The 20115-nt window shown below is 43.1% G+C and overlaps 1 protein-coding gene across 1 annotated transcript; it reads right to left on the reverse strand.

The window, feature by feature from the left end:
• Positions 1-4425: 4425 nt before the first annotated feature.
• Positions 4426-6063, reverse strand: LOC132225231 (importin subunit alpha-1-like). Its single transcript, XM_059680535.1, has one exon. It carries the CDS (start codon positions 6061-6063, stop codon positions 4474-4476), a length of 1590 nt encoding a protein of 529 aa, XP_059536518.1. The 3' UTR covers positions 4426-4473.
• Positions 6064-20115: the final 14052 nt, after the last annotated feature.

Below are 20115 nucleotides of genomic sequence, written 5' to 3' on the forward strand. Positions count from 1 at the left end.
TATAACAGATCATCTATGATTTTCAGATTTCGCTTCTTCTTTTTTTATATATATTTTTATTGATTAAGATATTACATATGTGTCCTTGTCCCCACGTTACCCTCTACCCCCCTCTCCCCCCGTTGTCCGTGTCCATTGGTTAGGCCTATATGCCTGTATGTAAGTCCTTTGGTTGATCTTTCCCCCTTGCCCCCACCCTCCCCTACCCTCCCTCCAAAGCCGACAGTCCAATCAATGCCTCTCGGTCTCTGGATCAGTCCTTGTTCATCAGTTTATGTTGTTCATTATATTCCACAAATGAGTGAGATCCTGTGGTATTTATCCGCTCTCCAGTTCCATCCATGCTGTGGCAAATGGTAAGAGTTCCTTTTTCTTCTTCCTCTTCTTAAAGAATACCTTTCAGCATTTCATATAATGCTGGTTTGGTGGTGATGAACTCCTTTAGCTTTTTCTTATCCGTGAATCTCTTTATCTGACCTTCTATTCTGAATGATAGCTTTGCTGGATAAAGTAATCTTGGTTGCAGGTTCTTGCTATTCATCACTTTGAATATTTCTTGCCACTCTCTTCTGGCCTGCATGGTTTCTGTTGAGAAATCAGCTGACAGTCGTATGGGTACTCCCTTGTAGGTAACTGACTGTCTTTCTCTTGCTGCTTTTAAGATTCTCTCTTTGTCTTTTGCTCTTGGCATTTTAATTATGATGTGTCTTGGGGTGGTCCTCTTTGGATTCCTTTTGTTTAGGGTTCTCTGTGCTTCCTGGACTTGTAAGTCTATTTCTTTCACCAGGTAGGGGAAGTTTTCTGTCATTATTTCTTCAAATAGGTTTTCAATATCTTGCCCTCTCTCTTCTTCTGGTACCCCTATAATTCTGATGTTGGTACGCTTCAAGTTGTCCCAGAGGCTCCTTACACTATCTTCATATTTTTGGAATCTCTTTTCTTTTTTCTTTTTCAGTTGGGTATTTTTTGTTTCTTTGTATTTCAAATCTTTGACTTGATTCTTGGGATCCTCTTGTCTGCTGTTGGATCTCTGTAAATTATTCTTTATTTCAGTCAGTGTATGCTTAATTTCTAGTTGGTCCTTTTTCATGTCCTCCATGGTCTCACTATACTTATTGAGGGACTCATTAAATTTATCGGCGGTTTCCATAAAATTCTTGAAAAACCTTATAAACGTGGCCTTGAACTCTATATCCAGTCATTTGCTTTCCTCCGTTTCTGCCATTTGTGACCTGTTTCTTTGTCTCCGCATTTTGGCTGCTTCCCTGTGTTGATAGAGTGGCTTTGTGTGCTAGGTGTCCTGTAGGGCCCAGTGGCTCAGCCTCCCCAGTTACCTGAGGTGGACACTCTTGGTGCACCCCCTTGTGGGCTTTGTGCACAGTCTTGTTGTAGCTATGCCTTGGTTATTGTAGGATCACTGGGAGGAATTGACCTCCAGGCCAATTGGCAGTGAGAATCAGCTGGGTCTGCAGCGGGAGAACTTCTGTGCTAGAGACACCCTTCTGGGGCAAGACTTGCTTCAGTGCGGCTTTGGTGCTCACTGAGACTGCACCCTGAGTGTGTCCCTTATGGATCTGAGGAGTTGTGATCTGGATGGTCCCCCTCTGACCACTGGGTACAGTGGCTCTTGGATCTAAGGAGGTGCTAATTTAGCCTCTGCCTGAGGTTACACAGCAGGAACTACGAAGAGAACTGCAGATTCCCCTTCCTTTTTTTGGAGTTTGGAAGTGCCCTGATGATGCTCAGCTGTGTAGCAATGCAAGCTGCTGTGGGGCCTTGGGCCTTCTCTTGGAAGCTCTCAGATTTCGCTTCTTCAGGGTGGACTGAGATCTCCAAGACACTTATGAGGCAATCTGAGTGGAGAATCCTTCAAGAAATTTAATGATTGGTCTGACTGGCATGACTCAATTGTTGATCATCAACCTAGGAGCCAGGAGGCTCCTGATCAGGCCATATGCCAGGTTGCAGGCTCAATCCCCAGTGTGGGGCATGCAGGAGGCAGCCAATCAGTGATTCTCTCATCCTTGATGTTTCTATCCCTCTCTCTCCCTCTCCCTTCCTCTCTGAAGTAAATAAAATATTTTTAAAACAAAGAAATTTAATGATTTTCCCCATTTTTTACAGTTGTAGCCCCACATCTAATTTGTCGACAGCTGTTTTTAGCAATTCATATTTATTTAGTCTTATGAATGTATTCAACCTAATGTTCAGAGAAATAAGATTACACTTACATTTCATCCATTCATTTAATATTTGATTAAACTATAGAATTTACACTACTAACTCCAAGTGCCATAAATAGATCAGGAACAAACACAACTGTCTCTATTAAGCGCAGAGTTCATTTGGTAGGGGCAGAAGTGTTCAGTGGAGAGTACCCTACTAACTACAAGTGGGATATTCAGTATGCTGTGGGCATCAGTATATAGGGTTTATAGATGAAATGGAGAACATTGGTTCCTCCAGCAACATAATTAATCTACGTTAATGAAGAAAGCTTCTATTATTCATTGTCAGTCATGGGGTCTTGGCCTCAGTTTTTGTATCTCAAAATACATGATTTTACCACTTGAGAGACTGATTCACTCTCATCAAAATTAAAGTAACCGAGCTATCAACCAGAATGCAAATGTGTTCTCTTATGGTGTATTGAACACTGATGCCCAAGGCTGCAATGATATATCCCATAGCTTCTCTCTGTCCCACCACACCTCCAACATTAGCCTGATGTTCTAAAACCTACAGCACAGCACAGCCAGCGTGGCTCAATGGTTAAGCGTTGACCTATGAACCAGGAGGTCATGGTTCGATTCCCAGTCAGGGTACATGCCGGGGTTGTGGGTTCATGATGCTCTCTGATCATTGATGTTTCAGTCTCTCTGTCCCTATCCTTTCCTCTCTGAAATCAATAAAAGTATATTTAAAAAAAAATAAAACCTACAGCACACAGAGAGTGGGGGCAAATATCAAGAATCTCAAAAAGTCTTTCTAAGAAAAGGATTATATTGCAGCATTATAGCATTGTGATTAAGAGTACAGGCTTTGGCAGGGGGTGGGGGTAAAGGAGGGAAAATATGAGACATCTGTAATCCTATCAACAATAAATTACATATTAAAAAAGAGAGAGAGAACAGGCTTTGGAGTTAGACCTGAGTCCCATCAGGAACTTACCTGCTCAAGCAAGTCACTAACACTCTCTAAGCCTAGATTTTACATCCTTGAAATAGAAGTGATAATACCAACATCTACTTCACAGTGTTATTGTAAACATTAACTAAGACAAAGAAAGACAAGGAATATCAAGCACCTGTCATAGTCCCTGGAACATATTAAGTGCTGAATTTATGATTGTTATTTTGATTGTTAATAAGAATGCAGACTGAATCCTTCAAGAAAAATTAATGTGGCCCTAGCCGGTTTCCTCAGTGGAGAGAGCCTTGGCCTGTGGACTGAAGGGTTCCAGGTTCAATTCCAGTCCAGGGCACATGCCTGGGTTGCAGGCTCTATCCCCAATAGGGGGCGTGCAGGAGGCAGTTGATCAATGGTTCTCTCTCATCACTGATGTTTTTTGTTTGTTTGTTTGTTTATTGCTTAAAGTATTACAAAGAGTATTACATATGTTTCCTTCCCCCCCCCCCCCCTTGGCATTCCCACGGCCTCCCCTACCCCTAGTGTCTTGTGTCCATTGGTTATGCTTATATGCATGCACACAAGTCCTTTGGTTGATCTCTTACCCCCCCTCCCGCCCCCCAACCCTCCCCGGCCTTCCCACTGTAGTTTGACAGTCTGTTTGATGCTGCTCTGCCTCTGTATCTATTTTTGTTTATCAGTTTATAATGGTCTTTATTATCCATAAATGAGTGAGATCATGTGGTATTTTTCTTTCACTGACTGGCTTATTTCACTTAGCATAATGCTCTCCAGTTCCATCCATGCCGTTGCAAATGGTAAGAGTTCTTTCTTTTTTACAGCAGCATAGTATTCCATCATGTAGATGTACCACAGTTTTCTAATCCATTCATCTACAGATGGGCACTTAGGCTGTTTCCAGATCTTCACTATGGTAAATTGTGCTGCTATGAATATAGGGGTGCATATATCCTTTCTGATTGGTGTTTCTGGTTTCTTGGGATATATTCCTAGCAGTGGGATCACTGGGTCAAATGGGAGTTCTATTTTTAACTTTTTTTTTTAATTTAGTTTTATTGCTTAAGGTATTACAAAGAGTATTACATATGTCTCCTTTTCCTTTTGCCCCTTGACCTTTCCCCGGCCTCCCCTAACCCCCCGTGTCTTATGTCCATTGGTTATGCTTATATGCATGCATACAAGTCCTTCGGTTGATCTCTTAACCCCACCCCCCACCCCCAATCCTCCCCGCTGTAGTCTGACAGTCTGTTCGATGCTGCTCTACCTCTGTATCCATTCTTTTTTTTTTCCACAACAAACAACTTTATGCCTCACTTGTACAATCTAAAAGTTAATGGGCACAGGAGTGCCATCCTGAACTTGGAATGTATAACCTTCAGAGGTAGTTTCTGGCACAACATTTTGATCTTCCTCTTCCTCTACAGAAAAATAGTTCTCAATCAAGTTTAGTGACGCTTTGTACACAGACTCATTTTCATGGTATTGTAGAGCTTCAATTTTGTCCAAACCTCCACATTCTTCAATCATTATATTTAGTTTCTCAGTTTCACCTAGTTTCTCAGCAGCCTGAAATATATTTGAAATGGCATCCAAAATAAACAGAATAATTTTGGCATCTTTCGCAGTTAAGAGGTTCATCAGTGGTTCTATTATGCCACAATGAACGAGGTATACAATTTGTTCAACTGATCCACCACTTGTATAGTTGGCCACAGCCCATACAGCTTCCTTTTGTGTCTGAAAGTCCGCCTTAGCAAGAACAACAATGAGGAATGGGACTAATCCATGATTCACAACTTGCTGTATCTGGTCCTGGCGGCCAGCTGTGATGTTTGACATTGTCCATGTAGCTTCCTTCTGAATATTAGTTTCAGAGTTCATTAGTAGGCTGGGAAAGATGGCAAGTGCTCCTGCATCTATTACAACCTGCGTCTGTTCATGTGTCCCAGCGACAATATTTCCTATGGCTCTTAGCACAGGAGTCACAATTGGCAATTCAGTAGCTCCTAGGAGCTTCACAAGTTGGGGTACAACTCCTGTTTTCACAATCATTTCAATCCATTCATTTGGACCATGAGTAAGGTAGAAAATGGCCCAGCAGCTATCTGCTAATACTTCTGGATCATCATGATGCAGGAGACGAACTAAAGTAGGAAGAATCTGCTCAACAGCATCTAATGGGGGTACAAGATTCTTGTTGCGACAAAGGTTTAAAAGTGTCCAGGTCAGGTTACGTAAGTAATCACATGCTAAAGACGACATATCAGGAACTGCAAGAAGAGCCAACAGTGGGTCAACTGCACCATACCTGATAACCAAGTCTCGGAAAACTGGACCATCGCCTGCAATATTTCCTAGGGCCCATACAGCTTGTTCACGGATGTGAGCGTGGGGAGATGCCAACAGAGAAATGAATGCTGGGATAGCACCTCCATCTACTACAGCCTTGGTCTGTTCCGAAGTCCCGGAAGCAATGATAGCGAGGGCCCAAGCAGATTCAAACTGGATGGGACTACAATCAGTTCTGCCCATGAAGTACACAAATTTTGGGATCAAACCAGCCCAGATTATGTTGTCTATGGGTGGCTGTTTTTCCCTAGAAAGCAGCTTCCTTGAAGCCTGAGTAGCTTGGAGCTGGCTTCCCAAATTGTTGCTATTTATGCCTTTGACAATGTCCTCAACAGACCAATTTACAGTGCCCTGGTTGTTGCGGTTTTCCTGCAGTGGAGACATAGCATCATCGGGAAAGGAGCTCAGATTTCTTCTTTTCAGCATCTGGTCATCCTTCTTAGCTTTCCTCAGCTCCACATTAACTTCTATTCGGCGCCTCCTCATTTCTATACTGTCTTTCCCCTTGTTCTTGAATCTGTTAAGGCGGGAAGCTGGCGAATTAGCATTCTCGTTGGTGGACATGGTTAAAAGACAAAGGGAGAAGCTCCACACAGGCACTCAGGCCGCTCACAGGAGACCCGTGAGTGGAGGACAGGCTGCAGTTCAGTTTCTCCAAGAACGTCTACAGCTGCTCAACTCGCAGACGGTGTGTTGGGGTCCAACCCAAGCAGATCCAGGGGTTCCCAAAGGTGTGGATGGAGTCAGCGAAGAATGAAGGACACAGAGACAGCGTTCAGTTGATCAGCAGCCTAGCCAGGATCTCCAGCCAAGTTCTGTCCAGGATCTCCAGCCAGGTTCTGTGTTTTACTGTCTTGTTACATCTGTATTTATACCAGTTGATTTTAATCCTATCAATTTCTATTCCAAAGGTTAGGACGTTTCTCATCTCCATTCCAGGAAGTAAAGATTATGTAGCTTAAGTGTGATTGTTCATAGTTAAAGTGATTAACTACCCGCCTGGCACTTAGTTAAGGGGTTTTATTCCCTCCCTAACTTCAGGGAAAAATCCCTGCCTGGGGAAACAACCTTTCTCAGAGAGGTGACCTTGGTTAAAACACATAGCGCCAAGAAGGAGAGCAAACATATTAAGAACAGTATGCCATATATGCCAGGTCCCTTGAAACATATGCTGTGCAGATGTTTCTTCCCTGCAGCGACTGTGTCAAGCAGCAGGGATGGACCGGCTTCCGGCAAATTCTCCCTTTCTTATTTTTTAAATGATAGCACATGTAAATCAGTGGCCACCTCTTGGAACGTACTATTCAGCTTCCAAGTGTTTGAGAATTTTGAGTTGTTTTTGTTGTAGTTTATTTCTAATATTAAGGCCTTGTGGTCTGAGAAGATGCTTGGTATGATTTCAATCTTCTTGAATTTGGGGAGACTTTGTTTGTGACCCAATATGTGGATTATTTTTGAAGATGTCCCATGAGCACTTGAGAAGAACGTATATTTTGTGGCTTTGGGGTGAAGTGTTCTGAAGATGTCAATTAAGTCCATCTGATCTAGTGAGTCATTTAGGATTGCTGTTTCTTTGCTGAGTGTTTGTCTAGCAAATTTATCCAGTGATGTCAGTGGTGTATTAAAGTCCCCTACTATGATTGTATTGTTGTCGATCTCTCCCCTGATATCTTCCAGGAGTTTTCTTATGTATGTGGGGGCTCCTGCATTGGGTGCATATATGTTTATCAGGGTTATATCCTCTTGTTGTATTGATCCCTTTAGTATTATGAAGTGGCCTTTCTTATCTCTTGTTATGGCCTTCACTTTGAGGTCTATTTTGTCTGATATAAGTATTGCTACCCCAGCTTTTTTTTCATTTCCATTTGCCTGAAAGATATTTTTCCATCCCTTCACTTTCAGTCTGTGTGTCCCTTCTAATGAGGTGGGTCTCTTGTAGACAGCAAATATATGGGTCATGTTTTTTTATCCATTCAGCCACTCGATGTCTTTTGATTGGACCATTTAGTCCATTTACATTTAAAGTTATTATTGAAAGGTACTTGTTTGTAGCCATTTCTATTTTTTTGTAGCTGTTTTCTTTCTGGGCTTTTTAGTTCTTCTTTTTACACCAGTCCCTTTAGCATTTCTTGCTTTGCTGGCTTGGTGGTGATAAACTCCCTTAGCCTTTTTTTGTCTGTGAAGCTTCTTATTTCCCCTTCAATTTTGAATGATAGCCTTGCTGGATAGAGTATTCTTGGATTCAGTCCTTTGCTTTGCATCACTTTGTAAATTTCTGTCCATTCTTTTCTGGCCTGATGTGTTTCTGTTGAGAAATCATTTGATAATCTGATGGGGGATCCTTTGTAGGTAACTCTCTGTTTCTCTCTTGCAGCCTTTAAGATTCTGTCTTTGTCTTGTACATTTGCCATCGTTATTATGACGTGTCTTGGTGTGGGTCTTTTGGGGTTCATCTTGTCTGGGACTCTCTGTACTTGTGTAACTTTTTTTCTTCCCCATATCTGGGAAGTTTTCTGACATTATTTCTTCAAATAGATTTTCTAATCCTTGCTGCTCTTCTTGTCCTTCTTGCAGCCCTATTATGCGTATGTTACTTCGCTTCATGTTGTCCCAAAGCTCCCTTAGGCTCTCCTCCTGCTTTTTAATTTTTTTCTCCAGTTGCTGTTCAGATTGAGCTTGTTTCTCTGCCTTATCTTCTAATTCACTAATTCGGTCCTCTGCTTCTTCTAGTCTGCTGTTGAAACTTTCCATGGTGTTTTTGATTGTAGCTATATCACTTTTCATTTCTTCCTGATTCTTGCATAGGTTGTTGATTTTCTCATCCATCCGGTGAATGAATTATACAACCATTATTCTGAATTCTTTTTCTGTCATGTTGCATGCTTCAACCTCATTAATGTCCTTTCTTGGCGACTCCTCATTGCCTTTTCTCTGGGTGTTGTTTCGTCTCTTCATTCTGATTATCTCCCGATGGTTCAAACGTTGAGTTGCGTGGGCCTGGGCCGTGTGCAGTGGGAGCCTCCCACCACCCTAGTGTCACTGAAGAGCTCTGACACTAAGATGTGTGGTTGTTGTTGGTTGGTGGGAACCAGGCTCTCTCAGAGTCAGTGTTGTCAGCGCTCAATGTGGCCTCGTACGCACCCTTAGAATCAGGGACCCTGCCTGCACCATGCTGAAACAGAGACCCCCCTGAAGCGTGTTGAAAACCAGAGCCCCCTAGCGTGCGCCAGGAGTCAGAGTTCCCCAGAATCCAGTATCAGAGTCTCTGTTGCTTCGCGCGACCTTGCCTTGAGAATCAGGGTCCCTGTGTGCCCTTGCACCAGGAATTGGAGTCACTGGCTCTTAGTATGAATGCACAGGAAATCAGGATCTCAGGCACAGGTGAAAAGAAACACAGTCAAGTCACTGGTGCCTGGTGCTGCCACCTGCCCAGAGAATCGGGGTCCCTGGGCCTGTGATACGTGGGACAAATTCCCAATGTTTGCGCGATTGCTTCCAGCCCAGGGCTCAGAAGCTGGCAGTGCGCATAGGATCAGTTCCAAGGTGCTCTCGCACTTCCAGGCTAAAGTTCCTGGAGCGCTGAGGCCAGGCAAGGGGTGGGTCTATCAGTTAGTTACTCTGGTGCTGCCTGTGAGCCTGTGGTGAGGGGGGATGGGCTCTGTTACTCACGGATCTGCCCTGGGGATTTCTGAACTTTTGGTGTCCGCAGGTCTGTAGCTGTGGTCACAGGTCTCTGTCCCCAGTGGCTGCAGGGTCCTGGTATGCGTCTGAGATCAGACTGGGTGGTGCTGAGGCCAGGATCCTAGTCTCAAGCAGCTCTGTTTCCCAAGATGGCATGGTCGCCGTGCCTGTGCTGGCTGCCCAGGAGTGTCCGCGCAAGGAGCGGGACTCCGCCACCTAAGACTGCCCGGTTTAGCAGCCCCTTAGAAGACCTGCAGAATCTAACTGTCCCTAGCTCATACACACACACCACACGCGTCCACACACTCCTCTATCACTTCCTTGCGCTCTCACACTCTCTCCCTCCCTACCTTCCTGCTGGTCGCCATTTTGGAAGTCCCCAAAGTCCTATTTTTAACTTTTTGAGGAAACTCCATACTGTCTTCCATAGTGGCTGCACCAGTCTGCATTTCCACCAGCAGTGCACAAGTGTTCCTTTTTTCCGCATCCTCTCAAGCACTTGTCGCTTGTTGCTTTGTTGATGATAGCCATTCTGACAGGTGTGAGATGATACCTCATTGTTGTTTTGATTTGTGACTTTGAGCATGTTTTCATATGTATCCTGGATTTCTGAATGTCCTCTTTTGAAAAGTGTCTATTTAGGTCCTCTGCCCATTTTTTGATTGGATTGTTTATCTTCCTTTTTTTAAGTTGTATGAGTTCCCTATAAATGTTGGAGATTAAACCCTTATCGGTGATAACATTGGCAAATATGTTCTCCCATGCAGTGGGTTTTCTTGTTGTTTTGTTGATGGTTTCTTTTGCTGTGCAGAAACTTTTTATTTTGATGTAGTCCCATTTGTTTATTTTCTCTTTAGTTTCCAATGCCCTAGGAGCAGTATCAGTGAAGAAATTGCTTCGGCATATGCTGGAGATTTTGTTGCCTTTGGATTCCTCTAGTATTTTTATCGTTTCCTGTCTTAAAGTCCTTTATCCATTTGAGTTTATTTTTGTGTATGGTGTAAGTTTGTGGTCTAGTTTCATTTTTTTGCATGTATCTGTCCAATTTTCCCAACACCATTTATTGAAGAGACTGTCTTGGCTCCATTGTATGTTCTTGCCTCAAATTGAGCATAGTGGTTTGGGTTGATTTCTGGGTTCTCTATTCTATTCCATTGATCTATATGTCTGTTCTTGTGCCAGTACCAGGCAGTTTTGAGAACAGTGGCTTTGTAATACAGCTTTATATCAGGTATTGAGATCCACCTACTTTGTTCTTTCTCAGGATTGCTGTAGCTATTCGGGGTCTTTTTTTATTCCAGATGAATTTTTGGAGAGTCCGTTCTAGGTCTGTGAAATATGCCGTTGGTATTTTAATGGGAAGTGTGTTGAATTTATAGATTGCTTTGGGTAGTATGGACATTTTAATGATGTTGATTCTACCAATCCATGAACATGGTATGTTCTTCCATCTGTTTATGTCTTCCTCTATCTCTTTTTTCAATGTCCTGTAGTTTTCATCACTGATGTTTCTATCTCTCTATCCCTCTCCCTTCTTCTCTAAAAATCAATAAAATATACATATATTTTTAAAAAAAAGTCGAAACCGGTTTGGCTCAGTGGATGGAGAGTCGGGCTGCAGACTGAGGGGTCCTGGGTTCGATTCCAGTCAAGGGCATGTGCCTGGGTTTCGGGCACATCCCCGGTGGGAGGTGTGCAGGAGGCGGCTGATCGATGTTTCTCTCTCATCGATGTTTCTAACTCTCTATCTCTCTCCCTTCCTCTCTGTAGAAAATCAATAAAATATATTTTTAAAAAAAGAAAAGAAAAATTCGCCCTGACTGGTTTGGCTCAGCGGATAGAGCGTCGGCCTGCGGACTCAAGGGTCCCAGTTTCGATTCCGGTCAAAGGCATGTACCTTGGTTGTGGGCACATCCCCAGTGGGGAGTGTGCAGGAGGCAGCTGATCGATGTTTCTCTCTCATCGATGTTTCAAACTCTCTATCCCTCTCCCTTCCTCTCTGTAAAAAATCAATAAAATATATTTTAAAAAAAACAAACAAACAAAAAGAAAAATTCATGTGATTCCACCTTTTCTGTCACCCAAGCAATGGTCCCCAATCTGGATTCATGGATTTTCAAGGACAATGGCTGACACTCAGTGTATTACCCTCAGGCTCTGAGAATGTGCACACACACAAGCACATTGATGTAACCATTATGGAGAGCAGACTGGCAGAATTTAATCAAAGTATCCATGTACCATATGATCCAGTAATCCCATTCCTGGAAATATATCCCAGAAAAATTCACACATGGCCCAAAAGGGGACATTTATGAGGATTGTTAGTTGTGGTAAAGGAAGTTAGGGCAACCTAAGTGTCCATCACTGGGGAATGATGGACAAGTGGAATGTGAAGGGTGAGCACTGTAGCGTATCAGGCAGCAGTCAGAAGGAACAAAGTAGATGGACACACAATAACATGGATGGATACTGAGGACATGGTCCTAAATTTTAAAAAAATACTAAAAAACAATGAGTTCTTTGTCCTAACCAGTTTGGCTCAGTGGATAGAGTGTCAGCCTGCAGACTGAGGGGTCCCGGGTTCAATTCCGGTCAAGGGCATGTACCTTGGTTGTGGGCATATCTCCAGTAGAGGGTGTACAGGAGGCAGCTGATCAATGTTACTCTCTCATCGATGTTTCTAACTCTCTATCCCTCTCCCTTCCTCTCTGCAAAAAATCAATAAAAATATATTAAAAAACGAGTTATTTGGAAAATCAATTAATGTAAATTTTAAAAAACAATGTAAATTTTAAAATAATATAAATTTTAAAATACCCACAATGTAACTTTATATATTCTATAAGGTCATTCTTATATAACCTACATATTCTGATACACATTTGAATTCAGACGTTAGACACATTGGAATCATGTCAATGGGGGTGGGGAAGAGAGTGAGAAGTGGTGGCAAAAGGGAAGAAAGGAATGAAAGAATCCAGGAAGGGATAGAAGAAAACAGGGAGGAATGGAAGGAGGGAAAAGTCTTGTGTGTTTTAATGATGATAGTGTATTTTCTATTGGGGAATATAACCCACCCTCCAATGTAATAAATAAGCAGCACAAACAGATGTTGCCAATAACACTTAGTGGCACAATAAACTTGGGGTCATTTCAAAACTAAATGCTTGAGAACTACAGGAGCATGTCCTATTTTCAAATAACTGAATCACTCTGCTATTCTCTTTTCGCATTTGATGAAATTCCCTTTCCTCTTTTGTTGTAAACATCCCAACTTGGAGAAATGAAAAGGCAGTGTAGAAAGTGAAAAGGAATAGAGGAGATTATTAATTTTAATACTAACCTATTGATATTCACTAAACTAAAGTCATACAGTGAGAGAGCCCAGCTGTCATGACTCGGTGGTTGAGCATCGACCTATGAACCAGGAGGTCACGGTTCGATTCCCAGTCAGGGTACATGCCCGGTGTGGGGGCATGCAGGAGGCAGCCGACCTCTCTCATCATTGATGTTTCTTTCTCTCTCTCTCTCTCTTTCTGAAATCAATACAAATATATATGTTTAAAGACAGTGAGAGAGACAATATATACTGTGATGCATACTTTCACCAAAACAGGCCAATTGTCAATATTTGAATGCTTGCACCATTATTTATTCATCATAGACATACAAAAAAATCAGTAAAATACTGATAGCAAGTGTCAAAGTATTGTATATCCATCCAGTTGGTAAAATAAGTCAGTTAATTTGGCAGGTAAGTATTAAGTCATCATACTGTCAAACTCGGGTGAGTATCTAAAGGAGAAAGATACAGACTGAGTAAAGGAGGGGGGTTACAGAAAAGAAATAAGAAGGGGGCCAAAAATAGGCATAAGGAGAAAATAAATGCAGTGTGACAGGTTCAACAGTGGGATGGATGTCTCCATTCCATCAGAGACATTATCCTAGACATAAAGACAGACACTTCAAAGTGACACTGGCAAAGCTGAGGGCGTTGGTCCATCAGATAGAGGCTATTAATAAAAGTGAATTATGGATTAAAGTGGTCTTTCAATGTCAGCCTTCTCCATCTTCTATCATAATGCTTTGGATGCCACACAAATTGTTGGGCAGCATACATAACACTCACATACAGACACTATGTTCTTATCTCCTCACTGCCTGGGCCAGGGCTTGGCAAAGTTTTTCTGGGAAGGGCCAAATAGTAAATATTTTGGCTTTGCAGGCCAATAGTAATACCATGGTTCATCAGACGTTCCCTCTCTGCTCAGCTAGCCATTATTTTCTCAACTCATGTTTTCCTTGTATGACTTTGCTGTGCCCTTGTCTTTATAAGAGAGAGAAGATCAATGTCAGTCAGATTTAAAAAAAATAAATTTAGATGATAGAAAAGATGCTCTCTTCCGGGCATCTCTTCCCACTAATTCCAGTTCTTCCTCTGTCCTTAGCCTGCTTGTTTTTCATTCCCCAGACCTTTACTCTGATCACTTCACTTACAAGTGCCCTGTTCCTAGAATCAGTATTTGATTTTCTTAAGAGGCCCAGACCTCTGGAGATTATCTACTGCTTTTATTAGTCTTACAGGAGGCCCTGATTCCAAATAAGACTAAAACCCTAATTAAAAGGAGGTCCACAGTAGAAGATTTGATACCCAACTTCAAACTGGGTGTTAACAGATCAAAGCAGGCAGTGAGACTGAGAAACCAAGATGGTAGCATAGGTAAACACTAGAAATTGCTGCCTCCCACAACAAATTCAAAAATACAACTAAAATACAAAACGGACGTCATCCAGAACCACAGGAAGGCTGGCTGAGTGGAAATTCTACAACTAGAAGGAAAGAGAAAAGCACACTGAGACTCAGAGGACGTGCAGAAGTAAAGTGCAGAGGTATGGAGGCGCATGCAGCAAGGGCTGGAAATGGGGACACGGCTGTCTTTTTGAATAGGGAGGGAGTCACAAGCCCCCGACTGCTCTGAACTCCAGTTCTGGGAAGTCTCTGGGGACCCAGGACTCATACGGGGAGAAAGTGGACTGTCTGGCAGCGGGCAGAACTCAGAACTCGAGAGCGGCTTTCTCTCAGAGGTGCTTGCAGCGATTACCGGGACACTGAGACGTGGGGCCCCTTAGGGCAGGGCTGAGGATCAGCCATAGCTGCTTGCTCTGCCCTGTTCATTCCCTGACACCCTGCCCCACCCAAGCTGTGGCAGAGGCTTTTGCATATGAAGGGCCTGGCCCTTTGCAATCTGAAAATTACCTCACAAACTGCAGCTGGGCCAGACAGACCCAGAACTTCCAAGAGAAGGCCCAAGGCCCCACAACAGCTTGCATTGCTTCACAGCTGGGCCTCATTTGGGCACCTCCAAACCCCAAACAAGGAAATGGAATCTGCAGATCTCCTCATAGCTCCTGCTGGGTAGCCTCAGGCAGAGGCTAAACTAGCACCTCCTTAGATCCAAGAGCCAGTGTACCCAGTGGTCAGAGTGGGACCATCCAGATTACAACTCCTCAGATCCATAAGGGACACACTCAGGGGGCAGACTCAGTGAGCACCAAAGCCCCACTGAAGCAAGTCTTGCCCCAGAAGGGTGTCTCCAGCACAGAAGTTCTCCCACCATAGACACAGCTGATTCTCACAGCCAATTGGCCTGGAGATCAATTCCTCCCAGTGATACCTACAACAATCAAGGCTTAACTACAGCAAGACTGTGCACAAAGCCCACAAAGGGGGTGCACCAAGAGTGTCCACCTCAGGTAATTGGGGAGGCTGATCCACTGGGCCCTATAGGACACCTAGCACAGAAAGCCACTCTATCAACACAGGGAAACATAAAAAATGTGGAGACAAAGAAACAGGTCACAAATGACAGAAATGGAGGAAAGCAAACACCTGGATTTAGAGTTCAAAACCACACTTTTAAGGTTTTTCAAGAACTTTCTAGAAACCACCGATAAATTTAGTAAGACCCTCAAAAAGACTGGTGAGACCACCAATAAATGTAGTGAGACCCTCAAGAAATCTAGTGAGACCCTCGAGGATATGTAAAAGGACCAACTAGAAATTAAGCATACACTGACTGAAATAAAGAATATTATACAGAGTTCCAACAGCAGACTAGAGGATCGCAAGAATCAAGTCAAAGATTTGAAATACGAAGAAGCAAAAAACGCCCAACCGGAAAAACAAAAAGAAAAAAGAATCCAAAAATATGAAGACAGTGTAAGGAGCCTCTGGGACAACTTCAAGTGTACCAACAGCCGAATTATGGGGGTGCCAGAAGAAGAGAGAGAGCAAGATATTGAAAACCTATTTGAAGAAATAATGACAGAAAACTTCCCCTACCTGGTGAAAGAAATAGACTTACAAGTCCAGGAAGTGCAGAGAACCCCAAACAAAAGGAATCCAAAGAGGACCACACCAAGACACATCATAATTAAAATGCCAAGACCAAAAGACAAAGAGAGAATCCTAAAAGCAGCAAGAGAAAGACAGTCAGTTACCTACAAGGGAGTACCCATACGACTGTTAGCTGATTTCTCAACAGAAACTTTGCAGGCCAGAAGGGAGTGGCAAGAAATATTCAAAGTGATGAATACCAAGAACCTACAACTAAGATTACTTTATCCAGCAAAGCTATCATTCAGAATGGAAGGTCAGATAAAGAGCTTCACAGATAAGGAAAAGCTAAAGGAGTTCATCACCACCAAACCAGTATTATATGAAATGCTGAAAGGTATCCTTTAAGAAGAGGAAGAAGAAGAAAAAGGTAAAGATACAAACTATGAACAACAAATACACATCTATCAACAAGTGAATCTAAAAATCAAGTGAATAAATAATCTGATGAACAGAATATACTGGTGATTATAATAGAATCAGGGGCATAGAAAGGGAGTGGACTGACTATTCTTGTGGGGGAAAGGGGTGTGGGGGATGTGGGAAGAGACTGGACAAAAATCATGCACCTATGGATGAGGACAGTGGAGGTGGGGGGGCGTGAGGGCGGAGGATGGGGTTGGAACCGGGTGGAGGGGAGTTATTGGGGGGGGAAGAGGAACAACTGTAATAATCTGAACAATAAAGATTTAACTTAAAATAAAAAGCGGGCAGTGATGCAATATGTGTGATGAGGGTTGTTCATCTGTACCTCCCTCTATAGCTCACTGCCTCTTCAAAGGACCAATTTTAAAGGACTATTTATTCTTCCATATAATATCATTACACAAAGCACTGCTGGGTTTCTTCCTTTTTTAAAAATATGTTTTAAGTGATTTCAGAGAGGGAGGGAGAGAGGGAGAGTGGGAGAGAGGGAGAGAGGGAGGGAGGGAGGGAGAGAGAGAGAGAGAGAGAGAGAGAGAGAGAGAGAGAGAGAGAGATCAATGATGAGAGATAATCATTGATCAGCTGCCTCCTGCATGCCTGACACTGGGGATTGAGCTCACAACCTGGGCATGTGCCCTGACTGGAATTGAACCATGACCTTCTGGTTCAGAGGTTGATGCTCAACCACTGTGCCACGCTGACCAGGCACACTGCTGAGCTTTCTGAGAGTGCAGTTAAACCTGCTTTGCAGGGCAAGCTGTGCAGCACCTCGGCCAGTAGAACAACTGGATGACCCCAGAGTCTTGGTGCACAGTGCCTTGGACACTGCCCTGTTTAGAAATAGAAGTATGGGGGAGGGGGGGTAGAGGGTAAAGGAGGTCAAATATATGGTGATGGAAAGAGACTAGTTTTGGGAGGTGGGCACACAATGTAATATACAGATGCTGTATCATAAAATTACACACTTGACATCTAGATAACTTTATTAACCAATGTCACCCCAATACATTTAATTTTAAAAAGAAAGAATTATGAATGGAGAGCTGCTGTAGGTCTCTTCTAAGCTTATTTTTCTACACACAGGGATTGGATTCTGATTCTGGTCCAAATAGAAATTAGGCCAGTTATTCTATTTTTGAAAACCCGGCAGGAATACCTTTCTTTAAATGCACTAATTAGGCAAACTGAATATTTTCCAAATAGGAATCAGAGGGAGATTTCCGCGTCTCATTCAAGTCCACAGCTTGATCTTGCTTTTCAATCTCATTGCAGAAGGAGATTGCTGGTCACTCACAGTCACTGGTGTCTCCTGCCCACATTCAAAATGTACAGTTTGCTCAGAATAGAAGACGTTTGCTCACAATATTGAAAGAGCTCAAGTTCATGTTGGAAAATTCAACTCAGTGGAAAAGAGAAATGATAGACCTTTCCCTGCCAAAACAAAAAAGGAGGGGAGCATGTATCTTTCTTTAGGAAGGCACAGAGGAGAGAGCCAAATCTCAACCAATCCCAGCTGAGCTCTTCTGGTCAAGTGCTAGTGTGCGCTGTGAGATACAGGTAGGCACGTGTATTACCCACAGAAGGATGACTGAGGAAGCCCCTCAGACTCATCATGTCATCCTCTTCAATGGTAGACACGTTCCCTCTAATGCAGGGCTCTTGATGACGGTGCGCTGATAGTGTGGGAAGATGGATGCTCACACTCCTCCTCAGGACAGAAATCCCAAATCTCAGCTAAGACGAAACTGCTGTGCCCTCACCTTCTACATTTTTTTAAAAAAAAAATTCTCACCCGAGGATATTTTTCCATTGCTTTTTAGAGAGAGTGGAAGGGAGAGGGAGAAACAGAAACACCAATGAGAGAGAGACATTGATTGGTTACCTCCCACATGCCCCTGACCAGGGCGGGGAGCCTACAACCAAGGTACCTGCCCTTGACCAGAATCGAACCCGGGATCCTTCAGTCTGAGAGCCAACACTCTATCCACTGAGCCAAACCAGCTAGGGATACTTGTACATCTTTTTAAATTTATCTTTATTGTTGAAAGTATTACAGATGTGACCTTTTTTTCTTTCCCATTGACCCCCTCCACCCTACACCCGCCCCTCCCAGTTCTTTGCCACACCATTGTCTGTGTCCATGGGCTATGCATATATGCATCTAAGTTCCCCCAGTTAATCTCTTTTCCATACCAATCCCTTCCCTCTGAGATTCCACAGTATGTTCCATGCTTCTATGTCTCTGGATCTATTTTGCTCATCGGTTTATTTTGTTCATCAGCTTCCACATACGTCTGAGATCATGTGATATTTGGCCCCACTGATTTTAAGACACATAAAGGCCTGCCTGCCCTCTTTATTCTGGTCAGTGCCCCAGCTGACCCTGATACAGGCTAGTCCCTGCTGCTGTGCCAGTCGTCAGCTTCTTCTAGTCCAGTGGTTCTCAACCTTCTGGCCCTTTAAATACAGTTCCTCATGTTGTGACCCAACCATAAAATTATTTTCGTTGCTACTTCATCACTGTAATGTTGCTACTGCTATGAATCGTAATGTAAATATCTGATATGCAGGATGGTTTTAGGTAACCCCTGTGAAAGGGTCATTCGACCGCCAAAGGGTTCTCAACCCACAGGTTGAGAACCGCTGTAGTCTATTGTTGAATCCTTCCATGGTGTTCCTTATTTCAACTATGTCATTTTTCATTTGCCATGGATTCTTATTTATTGTTTCTTTGTCTCCCCATTTTTGCTGTCCCTTTGTATTTGTTTCTATGTATTAGATCAAATTGCTATGCCTCCCAGATTTTGTGGGGCGGTCTTTATGTAGTAGGTGTTTTGTGGGACCCAGTGGTGCAGTCTCTTAAATCTTTTGAGCTGGGTGCTCCAGGAATGCCCCTTGTTTGAGTTATTTGGGTTCTCCTATTGTAATTGGGTCTCGAATGTTGTTGTCCCATTGTGGATGGAGTCTCCTCTCAGGTCGGCTGGCTATGTGGCTCACCCTCAACCATGTTGTGCAAGCTGTTGTGGAGGTACTGACAGAACGGAACAAAATACAACATGACAAAACATGAAACAAAAGAAACAAAACAAAAACATACACAAGACCCCAGTCTCCAGATGTTTTCTGTCCTTCCTTGGTATGTCTCCTCCTCAGCTGGACCCCAGTTGGTAATTCAGGTGTATGTTCCCCCCTTGAGTTTTATTTCCAGTCTGGCTCCTCAAGCTGGAAACTCTGACATGACTTCATGTTGAAGTCCCAAATCTGCCCTTCTACATTTTTTCCAATGGCCTGTTTAATATCTTCACGCAGACCTAGCATGATGGTGAGCAATAGTACTAAACTAGTAAGTCCATGTACCTGGACTAGCTCATGTGGTCCACTATCTGAATTACTTTGAGCTATTCATCATAAGTTCAAGCTGTTCTAAATCTCGGTGTTCCTAAATATGCCTTTAAAATTAAAACTCCTATGAAGTCCTTTAACTCATACTTCAGATTAAGCTACGGGGAAAAAGGTACAAATCCCATTTCACTAGCCCCAACTCTTCAGTCCCTCTCTGTAATCCTATATAATAAAGAGCTAATATGCTAATTAGACCAAACAGCAGAATGACCGTCCGGACGACCTTCCAGATGACCTTCCAGATGAAGCCGGGGCTTTGAGGGCTGGCCAAGGCAGCTGGGGCCGCGAGGGCTGAGCCCCTTGCATGAATTCCGTGAATCAGGCCTCTAGTAGGATTATAAACCCACAGCCTCTGCCATTTGGCTTGCAGCAGAAGTAGAGTTTGCAAAGTAAACATCTCCACCCAATTGATTTTATGCCTACTCTTGTGACTTGTTTTGACCAAGAGAATGTAGGTAGAAGTGATAGTGTGTCTGTTATAAGCAGAAGTTTTAACATGTATGGCAAGCTTTCACCAGCAACTTTTGTGCTTCCAGCATTTACCATGCAAAAAGCATGTCTTATATCATTGCTGTTCCTTAACCTGGATTCCATGGACATGGAGCAAATGTGAATCAGGCCCAAAACCTGGGTCCAAGCCTAGCTGAGCCCAGCCAAGCCAACCAGCTGACCCATGGACAACAGATAAATGAATATTTTTGTTAGCT

The sequence above is a fragment of the Myotis daubentonii genome, chromosome X (genome assembly GCF_963259705.1).
Source record: "Myotis daubentonii chromosome X, mMyoDau2.1, whole genome shotgun sequence".
NCBI lineage: Eukaryota > Metazoa > Chordata > Mammalia > Chiroptera > Vespertilionidae > Myotis > Myotis daubentonii.